At 41.4% G+C, this 16,395-nt stretch overlaps 2 protein-coding genes and 1 long non-coding RNA gene across 6 annotated transcripts in view; 2 read left to right on the top strand and 1 right to left on the bottom strand.

Annotated features, from left to right (window-relative positions):
- Window positions 1-3,431, top strand: part of CCDC149 (coiled-coil domain containing 149) — a 50,517-nt gene extending 47,086 nt beyond the window's left edge. For all 4 annotated transcript variants that reach the window (XM_064711894.1, XM_064711893.1, XM_064711896.1 and 1 more), the window contains one exon: window positions 544-3,431. The gene's annotated coding sequence lies outside the window, so the exon portion shown is untranslated. The remainder of the gene's footprint in view (window positions 1-543) is intronic.
- A 689-nt stretch (window positions 3,432-4,120) lies between these two features.
- SOD3 (superoxide dismutase 3) lies at window positions 4,121-5,612 on the bottom strand. Its single transcript, XM_064712419.1, has 2 exons — window positions 5,475-5,612; window positions 4,121-5,037 (listed from the first exon to the last, which is right to left on the bottom strand). The coding sequence occupies exon 2, from the start codon at window positions 5,019-5,021 to the stop codon at window positions 4,296-4,298; it is 726 nt and encodes a 241-aa protein (XP_064568489.1). The 5' UTR covers window positions 5,022-5,037; window positions 5,475-5,612; the 3' UTR covers window positions 4,121-4,295.
- A 6,897-nt stretch (window positions 5,613-12,509) lies between these two features.
- Window positions 12,510-16,395, top strand: LOC135446420 (uncharacterized). Its single transcript, XR_010439802.1, has 4 exons — window positions 12,510-12,638; window positions 14,858-14,924; window positions 15,957-16,193; window positions 16,304-16,395. It is a non-coding gene; the product is annotated as an uncharacterized LOC135446420 (long non-coding RNA).

Here is a 16,395-nt window from a genome sequence, read left to right as displayed (position 1 = left end):
TCTGTTAGTTCTGGCTGTAATGTACCAAAACCATAAATTACCTACGGGAAAGAATTAGTGATGAGGTTTAGTCATGTTGACTTTCTGTAATGATTTGAAGTTTCTATATAGATTGATGTAATTTACATTAGTGTAGGAAAGAGGCCAGTGATAATGATTTATCTTGTTATCACTAGGCTCCTGAAACATGTATGGTCCTAGTGCTGGACTGTATATTAATGTTGAGAAATGTCTCTCAAGGATGAAAAATTTGGAGTGATAAATTGAGAAGCATCTTAAGGCTGCAAGCTTTTGCTTCTTTCTCAGACTGTGTTCTGCTTCTCTTTACATATAGTGACTGTCAGTACAGCCATAGCATAAGATCACTGTTCCCTTACAGGAAGGTTCTGAAAACCATCTATGTATGGTTTATATAGTGTATATAATTCTCTCATTTCAAACCTTTGTACATATGGTTTATATGGTGTATATAGTTCTCTCATTACAAACCTTTATACCTTAGTATTTTGTCAGCTGTACAAAACTTTTGCTTTCTTCTCCCAGCTCATCTCATGAAAATGAAGCAAGTTATTTCACCAGATACTGAAAGCCCAATTTAATGAAGCTCTGAAGGAAACATCATCAGAGGAGCCAGAAATCTTACTGTAAGAAACAGCAATGCTGTTCAAAAGCAGAGAAAAAGCAAGAGGAGGAGCAGTGATGTCCTGTCCAGCTTACTTGGCTGTCAGTTTCTGGAACTGCATTCCTCTACTCACAGGAGCTGGAATGGGCCCTCGGGCTTGGTTAATGGGTGATAGGTTTCAGCCTAGTCCATCTGTGCTCTCCTTTCTAAAGGAATTTTGTGTCTTTTTTATTTTCTCATTACTTGGAATTAAGGGTAACTCTTCCTTTCCTCCTCATTTCACCAGTCTGTGGTGTGGTAGAAGGATTATTTGCATTGTTGCCACTTTTTTAAACTTCTCTTGAAGAGGTTTAGTCATAGAAAAACATTCCTATAGTAACTGGGGGAAAAGGGAGCTGCTGTGTCATTCCCTAGCTTGGCCCCGATGCTGGAGCTGTGCCACTCTGCTTCTAGGAAGACAGCAACGAGGGAATGCTTAACACTGAAGTTAGCAGCTGTTGGGGAAGGGGAGGCAGGTCTTTCCTCTCCTGTTTGTAGCATAAGGAACTGTCCCTGCAGCTGTGGAACTTCTGAGGGCCAGCAGCCATCAAGGCAATTTTTCTCCTGGCTTGGGACCTAATTGTCTGTAAATGTTCATTTCTGACTCCTAGAACTTGAAACCAATCAGAGAGAATTAAAGCAAATTTAATAAAATACTACTAATAAAAAGGGAAATCCCTCCCAGACTGAGTACTTCCTTGACAACTGCCAGCTGCAAGTTTTTACAGCCCACTTGTCAGCCACTGCATAAGAGAGTTTATATTAGCAGTACTGACAAACTCTTCTGTATGTGTAAGATGAGGTAGCAGGTGCTGCCATAATCAAGGTGTCAGAGCCCATGAACGGTTTGTATTCAGCAGGAGAAAGGCTGTATGTAAATTATTACATATAAATATAAGGAGTGATAGTTGGAGGGTGAAAAATGTGGTTTGTCTCTGTTCTCATGTGTTTTCTTCAGCAGGTGCATTTGTGTAACCCTTTCAGTGTCTGTCTGCAGGATACAAAGCCATACTTGGAGTGCTCTTCAAATATGTGTACTTTGTCTTTAAGGGTGATTGGACATTGCAGCATTCCACTGATGTTAAGCAGCAGTCCTTAGGAACAAAAGTTATATAAATAGTTAAGCGTATTAGAGACATGAAACAGTAAAATGTTTTTATTTTGTTATCTTGCTCCCCATTAAAATTCCTCATTACCTGAAAAAACCCCAAGAGTTTAAATATTTGAAGGAGTGTTAAGATGTTCCCAGTAATTGTAACTGACTGCATTACCAACTCATTTTTGTGACAGTCAGAAGAAAAATAGCTGTAGAAAGTAAAATCTCCAGGAGAATGTGCAGGATTTTTTCCTGTAATGCCTGAATGTCACATGAAGTAGCATTTTGTTTGAGATGTATTTTTTCCCCTTCACAGACTGAACCTGCACAGAGCTAAATACCAATGCATTCAGAACTGAGGCAAGCAAAGCAGAAGGTCAAGATTTCATGTGTTGAGCTCAGAAACATTGAGGGTCTTTTACTATTTCCCTGCCCTGTGTCTTTCCTGACCCAGAGATGTGAGAATGAGTATTTTCCTCACAGTCCCTTAACAGCCAGTTAATGCTGTTAGTTAATTAAGAGCTTGGTGTAAGGCTGAAGCAGTGCTGGATCAACAGCTTGTTAGTGCCTCATGCTGATTCTTTTCAATTATGTCTTTTCTGTGAAACCATACTGGTGTACAACCCAGTAATTAGGGAATCTTAGTACACGTCCTCACACCATTCTCCTGCTTAGATGTAATTTTTAAATCCTTGCAATCACTAAATTCCAGTAAGATACGTAGATCTCTGAAAACCTCATTTCCAGTGTGATGCCACTACTGCAATACTGGCCCTCTCCTTTCTCTTCTAGCAAATGTGTATTCCAGCTACATTTTTACCTTTCTCCCAGGAACACAAGACTTCAAAGCAAGGAGACTTGTACAAGTAAGACATTGTTGCTGCACTAGGTGATAAGTAATTAAATGTTCTTGTCAGTATCTTCCTTGGATATTGCTTTAATTGATATCATTGTGCTAATATAACAATGGGTTTTTTTCCCAGTAAATTTAACTTGTGGTTTTTTGTGGACTCAACTCTACCTTAGATTTGGTGGGGTTGGTTTTGTTTTTTGTTTTTTAAGACCTGTGTTCCCTTTTTCTTCTACTTTAGAAGTGCAGAAATCACAACCAGACATGTAAGCCTTCTTGGTGTTGGGCTTTGGGGAAGCAAACTGGGGAGGGAATTTTGTGGCAGGAGTATGGAGAAGCTGCATTTCACAAACTCATTTTAAGGAGGTTGTTGTACCTAAAGGTCAAGTCATGCATTATGTGTGAGAAGGATTTCATTTGAAAGTAGGATAATGTGGTTATTGAAAAAATAATGTTAACTGAATTTGTAAAATAAGTGTGTGAAAATGACAGATTAAGAAGCATCTTTTAGAATGCTGCTTCTTTTCTAAGTGAGACTATTTTTAAGCATATGGGAATTTGTATAATAAAGATAGTGGAATTTCTTTAATCCCTATGAGCTCAGGAATGTATTTCAAAATCTTAACTGAGATTAAGTTGAAAATCTGCTGCATTTCTAAAAGATAGCATTTTGTTTACCAGCTTCTGTTTTGTAGTTTGCTTTCTAAATTATGCAGTTTAATTTATTTGCAAACTAGTCTTTTGTTGCTGCTTGGATTAATAGCACAATGTGGTTAAACTATATTAATAAATTTTGTCATCTTTAATAAAAATATTTACTGATACACTTGTTCTACCTGCTTGTTTCCTTTTCTCTTCTTAGTATTAGATGAATGATAGCCATGGGGTGGTGTTTTAATATTCTGAGTTGTATTAAATTTAAGAAGTAAAGCCTTATTAAGTGAAAGTTTTAAATCTGAAAATTATCTTACTTAAATCTTTTCACTGTCACTTCTCCCAGCCCAAACTGACTTTGTTCCTACAGTTTTGTATGAAGTAAAATACTCAGTATTTTTTCGCTTTGAAAATAATATTTCTCCCTGATCTGCTAACTTTATCATCATTACCTAAGCAGCTTTATAACTTCTGTATATAACTTTGGTACTAACAGGCACAGACTGGAGACTTACAGAAGCAGAATAACATGATGGATCTCAAGTTCAACAAAGAAATTTCTGTACTTTCCCTTATTTCTTGGGGAAGTCACTACCAAAGTCCTGCAACACAACACCCAACACTGTTAACAGCGTGGAGACCTTTCTGCTTTCAAGTTGGCATCTAACTACAGAAGAGTGTCTAATGAGAGGCAAATTCTTACTTTTTTTCCTTTAGTATCTAACAATCCCTTAAAAGGCCCCTGCAGTGCACAGATTCTTTAGCCCACACACCCTATCCATCTGTACTCTTCTTACATGCATTCAACTTCCACTGCACAAAAGGGAATCTTTGCTCCTTCAAGAAAACACTCACAATGTTGAGCTGATGCTGGTTTTATTGATGGCTTACATAAAGGAAGCTCTACAAAAGTGATATACATTTCATAGAGGAGCAAGCAAATAGGGATCCTTTAGCCATATATCTTGGTGGGCAACAGCACAGGCTGAGTTACTTTGTGCTGCCCAGGCTGTAGCTGGCACTTTGGACTTCACCTAAGCCTGGCTGTATGTTCTTCTGTTGAGCCCTCTCTTCTTCTTGTCCATAACCTCAGGCAGCTTCTCTTCCCACAAGTTCTTGTTGCTTATCCCAATCACACAGCAAGCCAGACGTTTCCCAGCATTTCCATTTTCCAAACTGGCCTTATTATTGCCCTTGCCCATGTCATCTTCCTGCTCGTGGATCACAACAGATCTGCCCATGATGGAATATGGACCAAAGACTGTGGCAGAGAGGTTTGTTTTGTATTTTCTGATTTTGCCTTCTTTAGGAAGGAAGTTGCCAAAATCTCCTGGGTGCCGAGGGTGGTTCACTCTGAAAGGGTTATAGTGTCCCCCTGTAGAATCACAGCCATTGCTGAGGTCTCCAAGCTCGTGGATGTGTATAGCTCTGCTGGATTGGTTGTTATCCAGTGGAAACCCATCCAAGTAAAATAAGGCTTCCAGTCTTCCATATGAGTAACTCTGCCTGAATAAGACTTGTCCAGTCACTTGTGGCTTGTCAGCATCTATTTTGGAGCTGGGCTTCATTTCACAAGTGGCGTAAATCATCCCATTGGTGTCATTGCCACGTGTTACTGGATAGAGCAAATTCTGCCAGAGGTCGTTCACTTGTTTCTGTATTTCATACAGTGACTCCTGGTGTGGGTCAGCTTCCTTGTCTGTCATGACACCAGAGGCAGACAGGGTGAGCCCAATGACCAGAGAAAGAATCAGAAACATCTTGGCAATTTCGAGCCTGCAAAAGATACAGGGAGATACAAAGAATTCACCCACAGCCAGTGGGGAGCTGAGTGAAACAGCTGGAGCAGGGTCCCAGGGGACTGCTGCTTGCTAAACCTGTCCAAAGTGATGAACTGAAACTCAATCAGAATGCATACATGTATTTAAACACACATACAACTGGCACCCATGCCTAAAAGAAATTCTAGTGATTACATATTTTAAATTAGATCTTGATCTCAAACATTACATCTGTTTCCCTGCAGGAAGCAAGCAAGCCAAAATGTTTTAAAATCTATTTCTGACTTTGTATTTTTGTATTGTAGAAAAATAGGCTTTTCTACTTCAACAAATTCCAGCAAGGCAGTTTGCCAGGAGTTTTTTCTTGGTCCATCTACTTAACCATTAGTCAGGCATTACAAACAAAAAGAAAAAATCCAACAAGTTGATTACCTTGCAGAACCCCTCTGCTGTAGCTCTTCACCTCTGCTCCCCTAAACCAAGATGTGACCGGACACAAGGCCAGAGCTGCGTGGAGGTGATGCTGCCAGAAAGTGCGTGTTTGTGTGGAAATTAGGTAACGCTGGCCCGGGGGAGGCGCGGGACATGTGGGAGGGGAGGGAGGCGGGACAGGGGGAAGAAGGAAGGGAGGGGAGAAAGTTCTAGGCATTTTTGCTTTGGGCAGGGTGAATGTTTTATCCTTTCCTGGTGAGTTTGTTGGTCTGACTCTCGCTCGTCACAGGCATTTAAAAAAAAAAAAAAGCCATGAGCCTTTGAAATTAATCTGCCTTGTGGTGACTTCATGCACTCATCTAAAACAAGTGAATTTGAGCAGGCAGGGAGGGAAGAGGGAGAAGCTTTATTAAGGCACAATTGGGCGGTTTGCTCACTTGTGTGCTGGTTGTCTAAAAGTAGTTTGCATTTTTATTTCTTCATTAATCAAAATGGAAACTGGTGCTTGAGCAACATAAACTGTTTTATATGGATGAATACAAAAGTTTTTGTGGATTTAGAAATAGTTTAAAGTATAATTGTTGAGGTGCATGTCAATGATGCCTCTGAAGTTTTGGGGTTAGTTAGCCTCTGCTCTTCTATGTCTGCTCCACTGAAGCCCTTCTGCTTTTTTTTTCCTTTTTTTTTTTAAGGAGCAGTGATTTCTTTCCTAAGAGAGAAGTAAGCAGTGCTGAGGCAGTGCAACATCAGACTGGGGTGCAGAGAAATTGCTCAGAAGCTGGCTGGAGCATGGAGAGTTCATGTGTGTTTCATCATCCCATGAACTAAGAAATGCTCTCCTCTCTGGGCATTGCCCTGCCCACAGCACTTCCCACTGATGCAGCTGAAATGTGAATTTGGCTGTCACAAGATCAGTTTAACAGGGTGAGATTTCTGTGGAGAGAAAAGAGTAGCTTTTACTACTCTGGAACAATTCTCAATGCAAGAAAATTGCAAAGAAAATCCTTTTTCCCAGTTCACGTCTTCTGCCAGCTGAGTAAGGAATGGGACTGTCAGCTTCTGCAATGGTAAAATTGTGGGTGTTAATCTTACCAGTATCATACACTACATCAGATCCAAGATAGTTATGTGAGAGAGACAATTTTTTTTCTTTATGTATGAGGGAAAGTAGAGCTAAAGGAATGCCAATTGCTTGGATCATTAGCCAGGGAAATACAGAATTAACTAACTTCATTTTTGAATATTGGGATATTGAATGTGTTACTTTAGCTCTGGGCTTCAGTGAAACAGGACAACTAGTATTTCTTCAGGGTATTTATAAGTTTTTCAGATCACTGTGCTCCTGGGCGCTGTGCAGTGTTCAGAGGGAGCTGAGCCCTCAGAGAAGCCAGGATTGTCCATCAGCCCAAGCCTAACACCACCTCCTTTGCAGCTCTTCCCACCTTCATTCACTGGCAGTCTCTCAGCTGGGAAAAACCATACTTGCAGTGTGGTAATACAGTGAAATTGCTTGGGTTTAAAGCATTTGAAAGTTTTATAGTCAAGTTTTATAAATAGACACAAAAATGTTCAGCTAAGAGCCAAATGCAAAGGTTTAAGTTTGTAAAATACAGGAAGCAAACATCCAGGTGCTATTAAAAAAATTACTTCTTAGCGGCATGAACCAATTTTTAAGGGGTCACAACAAATGGAAGGAGGAAAGGAGAATCATTCATTGTTTACTCTTTGAATCACAAAGTAGTGAACTGCAATTGAGGTTAATACTTTCACAAGGAAATTCCTGAGGCAGCAGTCACTACTCAAAAAAGAGAATTGTAAAGCTTTTATTGAATTTTAAGGCATTTTGAGATACATACTAAGGACAGAATTTTAGCTGGCTTAAATACAGCAATGTTTCTGACTGCAGTGGCATTTGTGCTGTCTACCCCAGCTGGGATGCTGTCCCTGGAAAAACCTACTTGCTGCTCTCTTTTGATGTACTGCACATGAGGGAGGGAAGCAGAAATGCAGGTGTAAAGGAGATGATCAAGGGGACAGAAAGGACTGCAGCAAAGTGAAATGATGTATTTGTAGCGCTCTGCAATTCAGAGAATGAAAAGGAAATAGTGGCTGTGGGCCGCTGTCAGAAAGATGTATTCTGAAAAGGAGAAGGGATGATAACTACAAGGAATGCAATAGCCAGGGTGATTTGGCATTCATTTTGAGCCTGAAAGATGGTCACTAAGCACTAACCAGGTGTATCATTAAAGTCTGTTGTTACCCACTGCCTGTGTTTTAATTTTCTGGTTACAAAGAGGTGTGAATAATGGGCTTGACAGCCTTTAAAGCAGACAGCAGTTACTGGGAAGAAAGCCCACAGTGACCTGACCATGCACTTGTGTTACAATCACTGCTCAAAAAAAAATAGATCTCTGCTTTTGTTCCAGTTCTAGGAGATCTTTTGTATCCCGAGTTTCAAACTATGTCCTAAAGATTCCTGGGCTATACAAGACAGACAAGTCAAAACAACTGCAAGGCTCTCTGGACTGCATAGGAAGAATTTTGTTCTGCAGTGAGCTTTGTAGCAGACTCTGCTCACAAGCTCTCAGTCCATGCTATGACCTTTAGGATTGGTGGGCTTGTTTTGCAATGACCATTGCTATTGCATTACTCTGCTGTTTGATGTCCTGTTGTTTGATTTGTCCAGCACAGAGTTAAACATGATGAGGAAAACACTGCGTAGGGGAGAATCCTTTTATAGCAAGCTGTAGCCTCCTTTCTTGTGTCTCCAGCAGTCGGATCTGCTCTCACTGGTTTTTTGATAGAATGGTTTTCCATAAAAACACCACCCAGACAAGGAAACTTTTATGTCTTTGGGAGTAAGTGATGGAGCTGACTGCTTTTCTCCACATATGGCAGCAGCTGGAGCAGCTGAAAGAAGGGACATTTGTAGTCTGAGGGAAACATCAAGTGCCCAAGATCCTTGGGCACCTGATGTGCCCCTTTGGTTTTGGGTACTTTCTGCCATTTCTGAGTCACAGGAGCGAGCTGTGCTGGTGGCTCATCAGGCAGCAGCAGGGACACACAGCATTTGTGTGGAGTTAGAGACTGCAAGGCAGCCAAACTTCCATGTCCTGAGTTTGGTGAGGTGTGGTGTGTGCCGAGTGCCCCTGCCCTGTGTGACATCCTGAGGGTCCTGGAACCTGCACCAGGGTCTGCAGCCAGAGCCTGCGGGGCTGCTCTCATCTGTGGTGCTGCAGGCAGGGCAGCCAGGGTGGGGTAAGGACACAGAGAGCAGCAGTGCAGCCAGGGTGGGGTAAGGACACAGAGAGCAGCAGTGCAGCCATTGGGGCAGGACACAGAGAGCAGCAGTGCAGCCAGGGGGACAGGCAGGACACAGAGAGCAGCAGTGCTTGCAGGACAGGCAGGACACAGAGAGCAGCAGTGCAGCCATTGGGGTGGCAGTGGAGGCACTGTGGCCTTGGCCATTCTCTGCCTGTGACCTCTCTCTCTGGAGCTCTGGTGCTGCCCAGGGGGCTCTGCCCAGGACTGAGCTGTTTTCTCCTTTGCACCTGCGTGGGGAAGGAAGGCAGGGCTGGCACTGGGCTGTGGGCAGCACCGCATCCCACAGGAATTATGATAGAGCAATTGGTTTGCAGTTCCTATGAAGAAAAAAAAGAAAATAAAATTAAATGAAGTATTTTCCTGTAGCAAATGGAAGATCTGTTGCTGGTCATGAGTTATTCTTCCTGTTTAATCCTGTTCCTTGACTTGGTATTTCTATTTAAAGAAATAAAAATATTTACTGCCTGAGATAAGCATCCATTTATAATATTCTTACAAAAGAGCTATAAGCATTTCCAACTTTTCAGGGCATTACCCATAACAAAACTCAAATAAATAAACAAAAGGGAAACAGCACTGTTCTCTCTGGAGAATAATTTCTCTTGCAAATAGAAGCTCATGCAATTGTCAAACTACTCTGCGTCAGCCAATTTGAAAAATTTTTTAAATTCTTCCTCTTTAATAGCTTATGAAGAAATCATTTCATGAGAGTGAGGGAGAGATGATCTGTAAGTAAGCTTTCAGAACAAGCTGCATTCAGAAACTCATTCTAAGTCTGTCAGCCTAATTTAACAGAATTTCATCTTCACATGTGAATATAAAATATAAATATGTAAAGTAAAAAGTAGGGATGGAGCCCAGCTATCAGATAATTTAGGTTATTATTTGTGTTTGCATTTATTCCCTGTTCTTTTATAAAATGTTTATCCTTTCCTCTTTGTAGCATTAATCTGATGAGGGGTTTGCTGTTTGAGATGAGACAAGAAATAAACATGAGACCTTTTTCAAGCTCAGTGCCTAGTGGCCATGAATGAAAATGAAAATATCTTGGGGTTTTTCAATTTCCAAGTGCACATTGCATACATTGTGCATATTTGCACAACTTCAGCTCTCTGTGTAGCTTCAAGCTGCAGCTTGGGAGCCATAGGAATGCTGGACCATTAGGTCAGATGTATGAGCTACAAATAACTAAATAAAATTAAATTTTTCTTTTTGTGGCACATAATAGCAGCTGTCTCAGTAGTCTAATGAACATCACGGATCAACTGAGCATGATTTTCAGATATTTCTATACTTTCTATCCTTTCTATTTAGTGTACTAAAAAGACACAGCCATTGACAACAGGCCATACCCTGCTTTCTGTTTGTGTGTGTCATCACCCTTGGTTTGTATCTGTGCTGTGGTCTGAAAGGGATTTAGAAACACCAGACCAAACCTTACCAATCAAGACTTAGTAAATCAATACTTAGGCTTCTGTATCCTGTTTTTAAAAGTCATCATTGCTGAAGAATCTGCCATCAACTTGTGTCCTGTCTCTTACAAGTTTTCCAGCTCTGTAGCCTGGTTCTCACTGCAGGTTGGAACTCCTGCTTTGATTGTACCCACTACAGACATGGGGGACAGATTATTTTCTTCTTTACAACAGCCTCAGTCAGACTTGAGAGTTTAACTCTGTGCCAATGGCACTTCCATCTTTCAACTAAACATTTCCCATTCTTTTAACCTTTATTGTGTGGGCTCCAGTTTTAAGTAGACCACCTTTTCCTATGGACTGTGCACCTCTTCCTGGCAGAGAAGTCACAATAACTCCAGTGTGCCAGACAAGCAGCCAGAACTACCACCATGCTTCTCATGCAGACTATATTATTCTCTATATCATAATGTGATCTTTGACTGACCCTTTCCTGCAGATCTGCTGCTTATGCAGTTATTTCCATTTTATATTTCAGTAGCTGCTATTTCTGCCATGTATGGGATTTTACAATTGTCTTAATAGAGTTACCTCCTATATTTTTACTTTCCCCACCTCTTATTTCTCCAGCTTGTCATGAACATTTTGAATTCTAATCCTTCCTCACAGTGTATTTACAGCTCCCCCAGACTGGTGTCAGCTGTGAATTTAATCAGTTTACTTGTTGTTCCGTCATTAACAGGAGGGCTGATAAAGCTGAATAGACAAACTCCTGCACCCGAGGCAGGTTGCTCTCCCTGTTGGGAACCGACTGGTTTCTAAACTGGTACCAATATCCCACCATCCCCATACCTGCTTTATAAGAGTGTGATCAAGAGTGGTATTTTCCCCAGCTTGTGTGTAAGAATGTCATGTGAGATTGTAGTTAAGATATTGAGCAAAGTTTGTTTAGATAATCACCTCCTTCTTCTCTATATGCAAGGCAGATTATTCTGCTGTAGAAAGGAAATAAAAAGTTCCTGATGTCTTTTATCCATTTCCCTTTCTGACATTCTGTCCATTCCCTTTCAGGTGAATGCAAGAAGTTTGCCTCTTTTAGAGGTTTTTTTTGTGTCTGTGATTCCTGGATTAAGCCACACTTATCATTACAGAATTTTCAGTCCTCATAGGAACCAAAATAATTTACTGACCCTATCTCAAGAATCTTCATTACTGTTAATACCCTGGGAGAAGCAAAATGTCTTTGAAGAGCTGCCTGGCACTAAGTGGTGTCTGAAATCTTAAGCATACAAAAACTAACAAAAATGCCACCATTTAAGTGCACATTCCCACATTGCTTTCTCCCTTCTGACTAAATAGCCAATGGAAGCAAGGATTAGGTTAATTCATTCCAATATTTAGACTAAATAAATTTCCAGAACTTCCCATTTCTGACCCTCTTATTTCTTGCAAGCAGCACTTGTTTTTGAAAGTCTCCCAGTTCACCCATGCTCCCCACCTCTGCATTGCAATTGCCAATACTGAAGGCACACCTTACCAAAACCAGGAAAATCAAACCTATTCTTAAGTTTGCATTTAAATGTAGAATCATTGGTGTTTATCAAGTCACTAAATAAAGTGAAATACCTTGATGCTTTATTTACAAATTCAGGAGGATCTTGGTGCTCCCCTATCAGAGACCCCATTAGTGCGCAAATCCTTGGTGGCACCTGTAGGCTCTGGGGGCTCTGCTCTGCTCTGGAGCTCAGCAGGAGCTGAGGGCAGTTGTGTCCCAGGAGGACAAAAGCCCAGACAGTTTTCACTCCAGGAGCAGCTCCTGCTCTGGAGAGAGCCCAGCAAAGGGCAGGGGCTGCTCCCTGCAGCCCTGGGTGGAGACAGCCCTGGACTCCTGCTGGAGTCAGCACTCAGCAGAATCCAGGAGGATCCTCATCCCTGAACACAGCAAGGGGCAGCAGAGCCCTTGAGCTCCTGAAGGCTTTCTCAGAGCAGCTATTTCACCTCAGGTGGTGTGGTATGCTACTGTAAAATAATATCATTTTAAAAAGGTATGGCTTATCTATGTTGGATACCCACCTCCACTGAAAATTGTGTGTAGCTCAGTGTAGGGGGATAGAACAAGTAAATAAAGGTAGTATAGAAAGTAATCTTACCTCCTAAAGAGTTGCAGCTGAGCCAATTATTAAGGACTAGGAGCAGGCCTGACTTTACCAGGCCACAGCTGTAGCCAATAAGCAGAGTGTTATAAAAGAGTGGGTTGGTTGGCTGAGGGGAACTGGAGTCAGTGGCTGCTGTGAGAAGAGGAAAGAGGTAGTGCCAGAGGAGCTGCATGTGAGAAACATCAAGGAGGTACAAAACAGTAGCAATACAGAACTCTTGCAACGTAATGACAACAGTTCAGGATCTGAGCCTCTGACTACTTTTCAAAGAGGTTTGTTGTAAATCCTTTGAATTTGTATCTTTCAGAACTGCAGAAATTATAAAATTTGAAAAATGCAACCTTTTACAGAGTAAAAATAGTTTTTATGGTAAAGTGGCTCCCCACCTTTTCAGCCGTATTTATCCCAGTGGTTGACTTTTGTAAGAGTAACTGAAACCCTGAGAGACTGATGAAGTTTAACAATGTGTGTTCATTATATCCAATTTTGTTCTCTAGGTGAAAACACAGACTCCTAAATCCTATTTAGACTCTGAAATTTCAGAGGTTCCAGCCCTCATCTGACCTTAACACCTCTTAGTTTTGTGCAGCTTTTGTAAGCCTGTGCACATGTTTAAATTCTCCCATGGCAAATGGTTTTGGGGATCAGATGTTCAGGATTAAGAGCACAACCAGTTTTTGCCTTGTTTAAAATAATTTTGACATTTTAGTGGAAGTCATTAAGATTGTTTTCTTGTACTCTCAAATGGGCCACAGTGTGAGTCAGCCATTTTTAGGAAAATTACATAAAAAGATTTGAATTGCTAAATTACTCACCTTGAGAATGTTAGCACAAATATTTTGAAAACTCTGAAGGTTTTATCTGGGGTAAATATTTGTACCTGAATTCCTCCCCTGGGAAGATTAATTCACAAATAAATAAATTATTAAAGTCAGGGGCCCTTCTGAGTAAAAGCATGTAGGAATAGTCACTTCTGGCTGAAGAGGCTCTTAGTATTGTTTATATTTACATTCTTTTTTTTTTTTCTTTCTGTCTCTTAACTGTGGAATGGAATAAAAATCTCCCCAAATGGTGGCAGGTTGAAGGATCTCCACACAGGTGCAGCATGGTTCTGTGGGTTCTGATTTCCAGCCAGGAGAATCTCACTAGCTCCAGCCCAGCAGCACAAAGGGTTTGAGCGTCTCTGAACCTGGGTGTTTGGTTCTAGAGAAACACAGGCTAGACAGGAGGCAGACACATGAAGGCACTCGGTTTTTATCAGCTCCAATGTCTGCATTAACAGGCAAGGCTGAGAATGCCACCTGCTTACAGAGAGGCTTTCAACTCATAGGGCATGGAGTTCCTAATAGTGTTCCATTAGATATAATGAGGTGTGCTGGTGCAGATTTCCCCCCTGAAGTTTGCACGCATTTGTACAAAATAAGGCTCCTGCTGGGGTGTTTTATGAATGTGGAGTCTTTCAGTTCCAGTTAAATAGGATAACCAGCTGTTTTCCGGGGCACAGGAAGAAATCCTTGGATTGGTTGTTGTTGCTGCTCTCAGCATTAGCATGCCTGCAAAAAATGAATAAAAACATAGAAATATTTTACTGTAACCTTCTTGAAAGGAAGACAAGCCTTTGAATGCATCAGAAATTGTTGTCATGGATGCAGGGGGAGAAAAGGATAAAAATCTACTTTTTTTCCGTTCATTTTGTTACAAACCTTCTTTGCATCTTCAGCCTCCAGGTCTCCCTCCCAAGAGTTGTCATTTTTATTGTCACTTGCAAGGCTTTATTCCCCAAACCTGCAGATGTTATTAAATTTGAGGATTATAAGGTTATGTAGGACATGGTAGAAGCCAGATATGGGTTGGATGTTTTTATTAGAGGATTACAAAATTTTGTTAACAGGAGTATGCCTGAGTAATTCTACTGGAATCTCTGCTGTGCTTGTTATGAAACATCTGATCCTGGAGCAGATATAGAGTGCACTGTGGCAAGACCCAGGTTTCTTACCATGCTCAGGACAGGTCATGTTCATGGTGTGTAAAGCTGGATCACTGCAAAGGATGTATAATGATTTCACTGGAAAAAGTGTAATGGTCATGGCAGAGGTATCTCACCATAAAATCCCAAATATCCCAATGGCTTGTTCACTTCAGAATCCTTTTCCACTGCTGGCACTTGTTGTAGGCTACAAAATAAAATCAATATACAAGGTGTGTACTTCAATGTTAGTTCCAAATACAGTGAAAATATGTAATGCTGTTTGTAGGGTTTTGTAACTTGAACATTCCTAGTATATGACACCAAGATATTAAGCAAACTTGTTGCTCCTAAGGCATGAGATTATGAGGACATTAACTCTGTAAATGTCACTATACTCGTGTATTTGTGAGTGTATTTGTATTTGGCTCACTCAAGCTAGTGAGCTTAGAGCAAGAAATCAGATGAGAATGTTGATTAGGAATAAATAAATAATCTGACCCTGGAGACACCATTTTCTCACAGTGATGAACTTGCCCAACTAAGGTCACCCAAAGGCTACTGAGGAAACTTCTCTTCTTCCAAGAGGAAGGTGAGTCAGGAAATTTCCAGAAGCTATGAGCAGTTTGCATAACAACGTGTGCCCTGCTGTGGTGTGTGCCCTGGTAGGAAGCTCCCACCCATGCAGCCATTTGTTCCCTTCCAGCAGGAGGGGAGAGATGATTGGAAGGGCAAAGGCAGGAAAACCCATGGGATGAGATAAAGCCAGTTTAAGTGGAAGTGGGAAATAGGGGCAAGGACAAGCTGTGATGAAGAAGCAGTCACTGCTCACCAGCAGTGCCTGGAGCAGCGTCCTTGGAAGTGCTTTGGTCCTCCCTTTATTGATGAGCATGATGCCACAGGGTGTGGGATATCCCTTGAGGTCAGCTGTGTCACCCCCCAGCCTCCTTTTGCTGGTAGGGTGGGATGGGGCAGAAAAGATCTTAACCCTATTGTAAGCACTGCTGAGCAGTGGCTGAAACATCTCTGTGTGATCAGCAGTGTTTTGGCCAGAAATGCAAACAAAAGCACCACACAAGCTACTTTAAGGAAAATTGGCTCCATCTCAGCCAGACCCAATGCCCCTGGCAAGGCTGGATGCTGGCATAGCCCTGTCCATGGAAGGAAAAGAGAAAACAGTGTTTGAGTCACAGCTAATGGGGCTTGCAATTCCAAGAGAAAAGTGAAGAGAATTGAGGGAGGCATTTGTGTTGTACTTCCAGGTACACCTTTCCTTCTGCTACAGGGCTGAATTGCTGGGATAATAAAGTCCACTTGATTTATATGAGCAGACTCCTAATCACTTAATAAACCACTCAAAAAGTTATTTGGTAGAGTGGAAAATTATTAACTGGCTGAAGATCCAGCAAACAGCAGCTGTTTCATAGTAAAAACTTGACTGTGAGGACTGGCCCAAGAATGCTCATGGTCAGTGCCAGAAAAAATGTTTTTTCTAGTTCTAGAGTTATTGCCTGCTTGGACCTGCAAGGAAAGGGAAAATTCAGGTTCATGTATATAATTTGAAATTGTAATTCATAGCATAAATGAACATTTGCTGATTATACTGTATTTATGTATTTCCTAGCTGTGAATTAGTCTAAATCCTGTTCCACTCTGAATCCCATCATCAGTTTGAGCTTCCCATAGACTTGTAGAACAACCTGTGTTGGAAGGGAGTCACAAGGATTGCCAAAGTCCAGCTCCTGGCCCTGCACTCCAAGAATCCCCCCATGTGCCTGAGAGCATTGTCTGGAACCCTGTCAGGCTGGGTGCTGTGACCACTGCCCTGGGGAGCCTGTTCCAGTGCCCAGCCATCCTCAGGGTGAGGAACCTTTTCCTGATATCCAACCTAAACCTCCCATGAGACAGCTGTGAAGTCTCCCCTGAGTGTGGCTATTCAGTTTATTAAAATCCACTTGTCTGTTTCTGCAGGAAAGATGAGTGTCTTTTGCCTTGGCTGTGGGTATTTACTCATGTTTTTGGCTGGATCCAAGATGTCACAAGAGGATTTCTAGATTTTTTTT

The sequence above is a fragment of the Zonotrichia leucophrys genome, chromosome 4 (genome assembly GCF_028769735.1).
Source record: "Zonotrichia leucophrys gambelii isolate GWCS_2022_RI chromosome 4, RI_Zleu_2.0, whole genome shotgun sequence".
NCBI lineage: Eukaryota > Metazoa > Chordata > Aves > Passeriformes > Passerellidae > Zonotrichia > Zonotrichia leucophrys.
The sequence above is the reverse complement of the archived record's forward strand: the minus strand, read 5'-3'. Positions and strand labels throughout refer to the sequence as shown.

Bases quoted from the DNA above. Each gene is read 5' to 3' on its own strand.
- SOD3 (XM_064712419.1), bottom strand. From the start codon at position 5,021: ATGTTTCTGATTCTTTCTCTGGTCATTGGGCTCACCCTGTCTGCCTCT.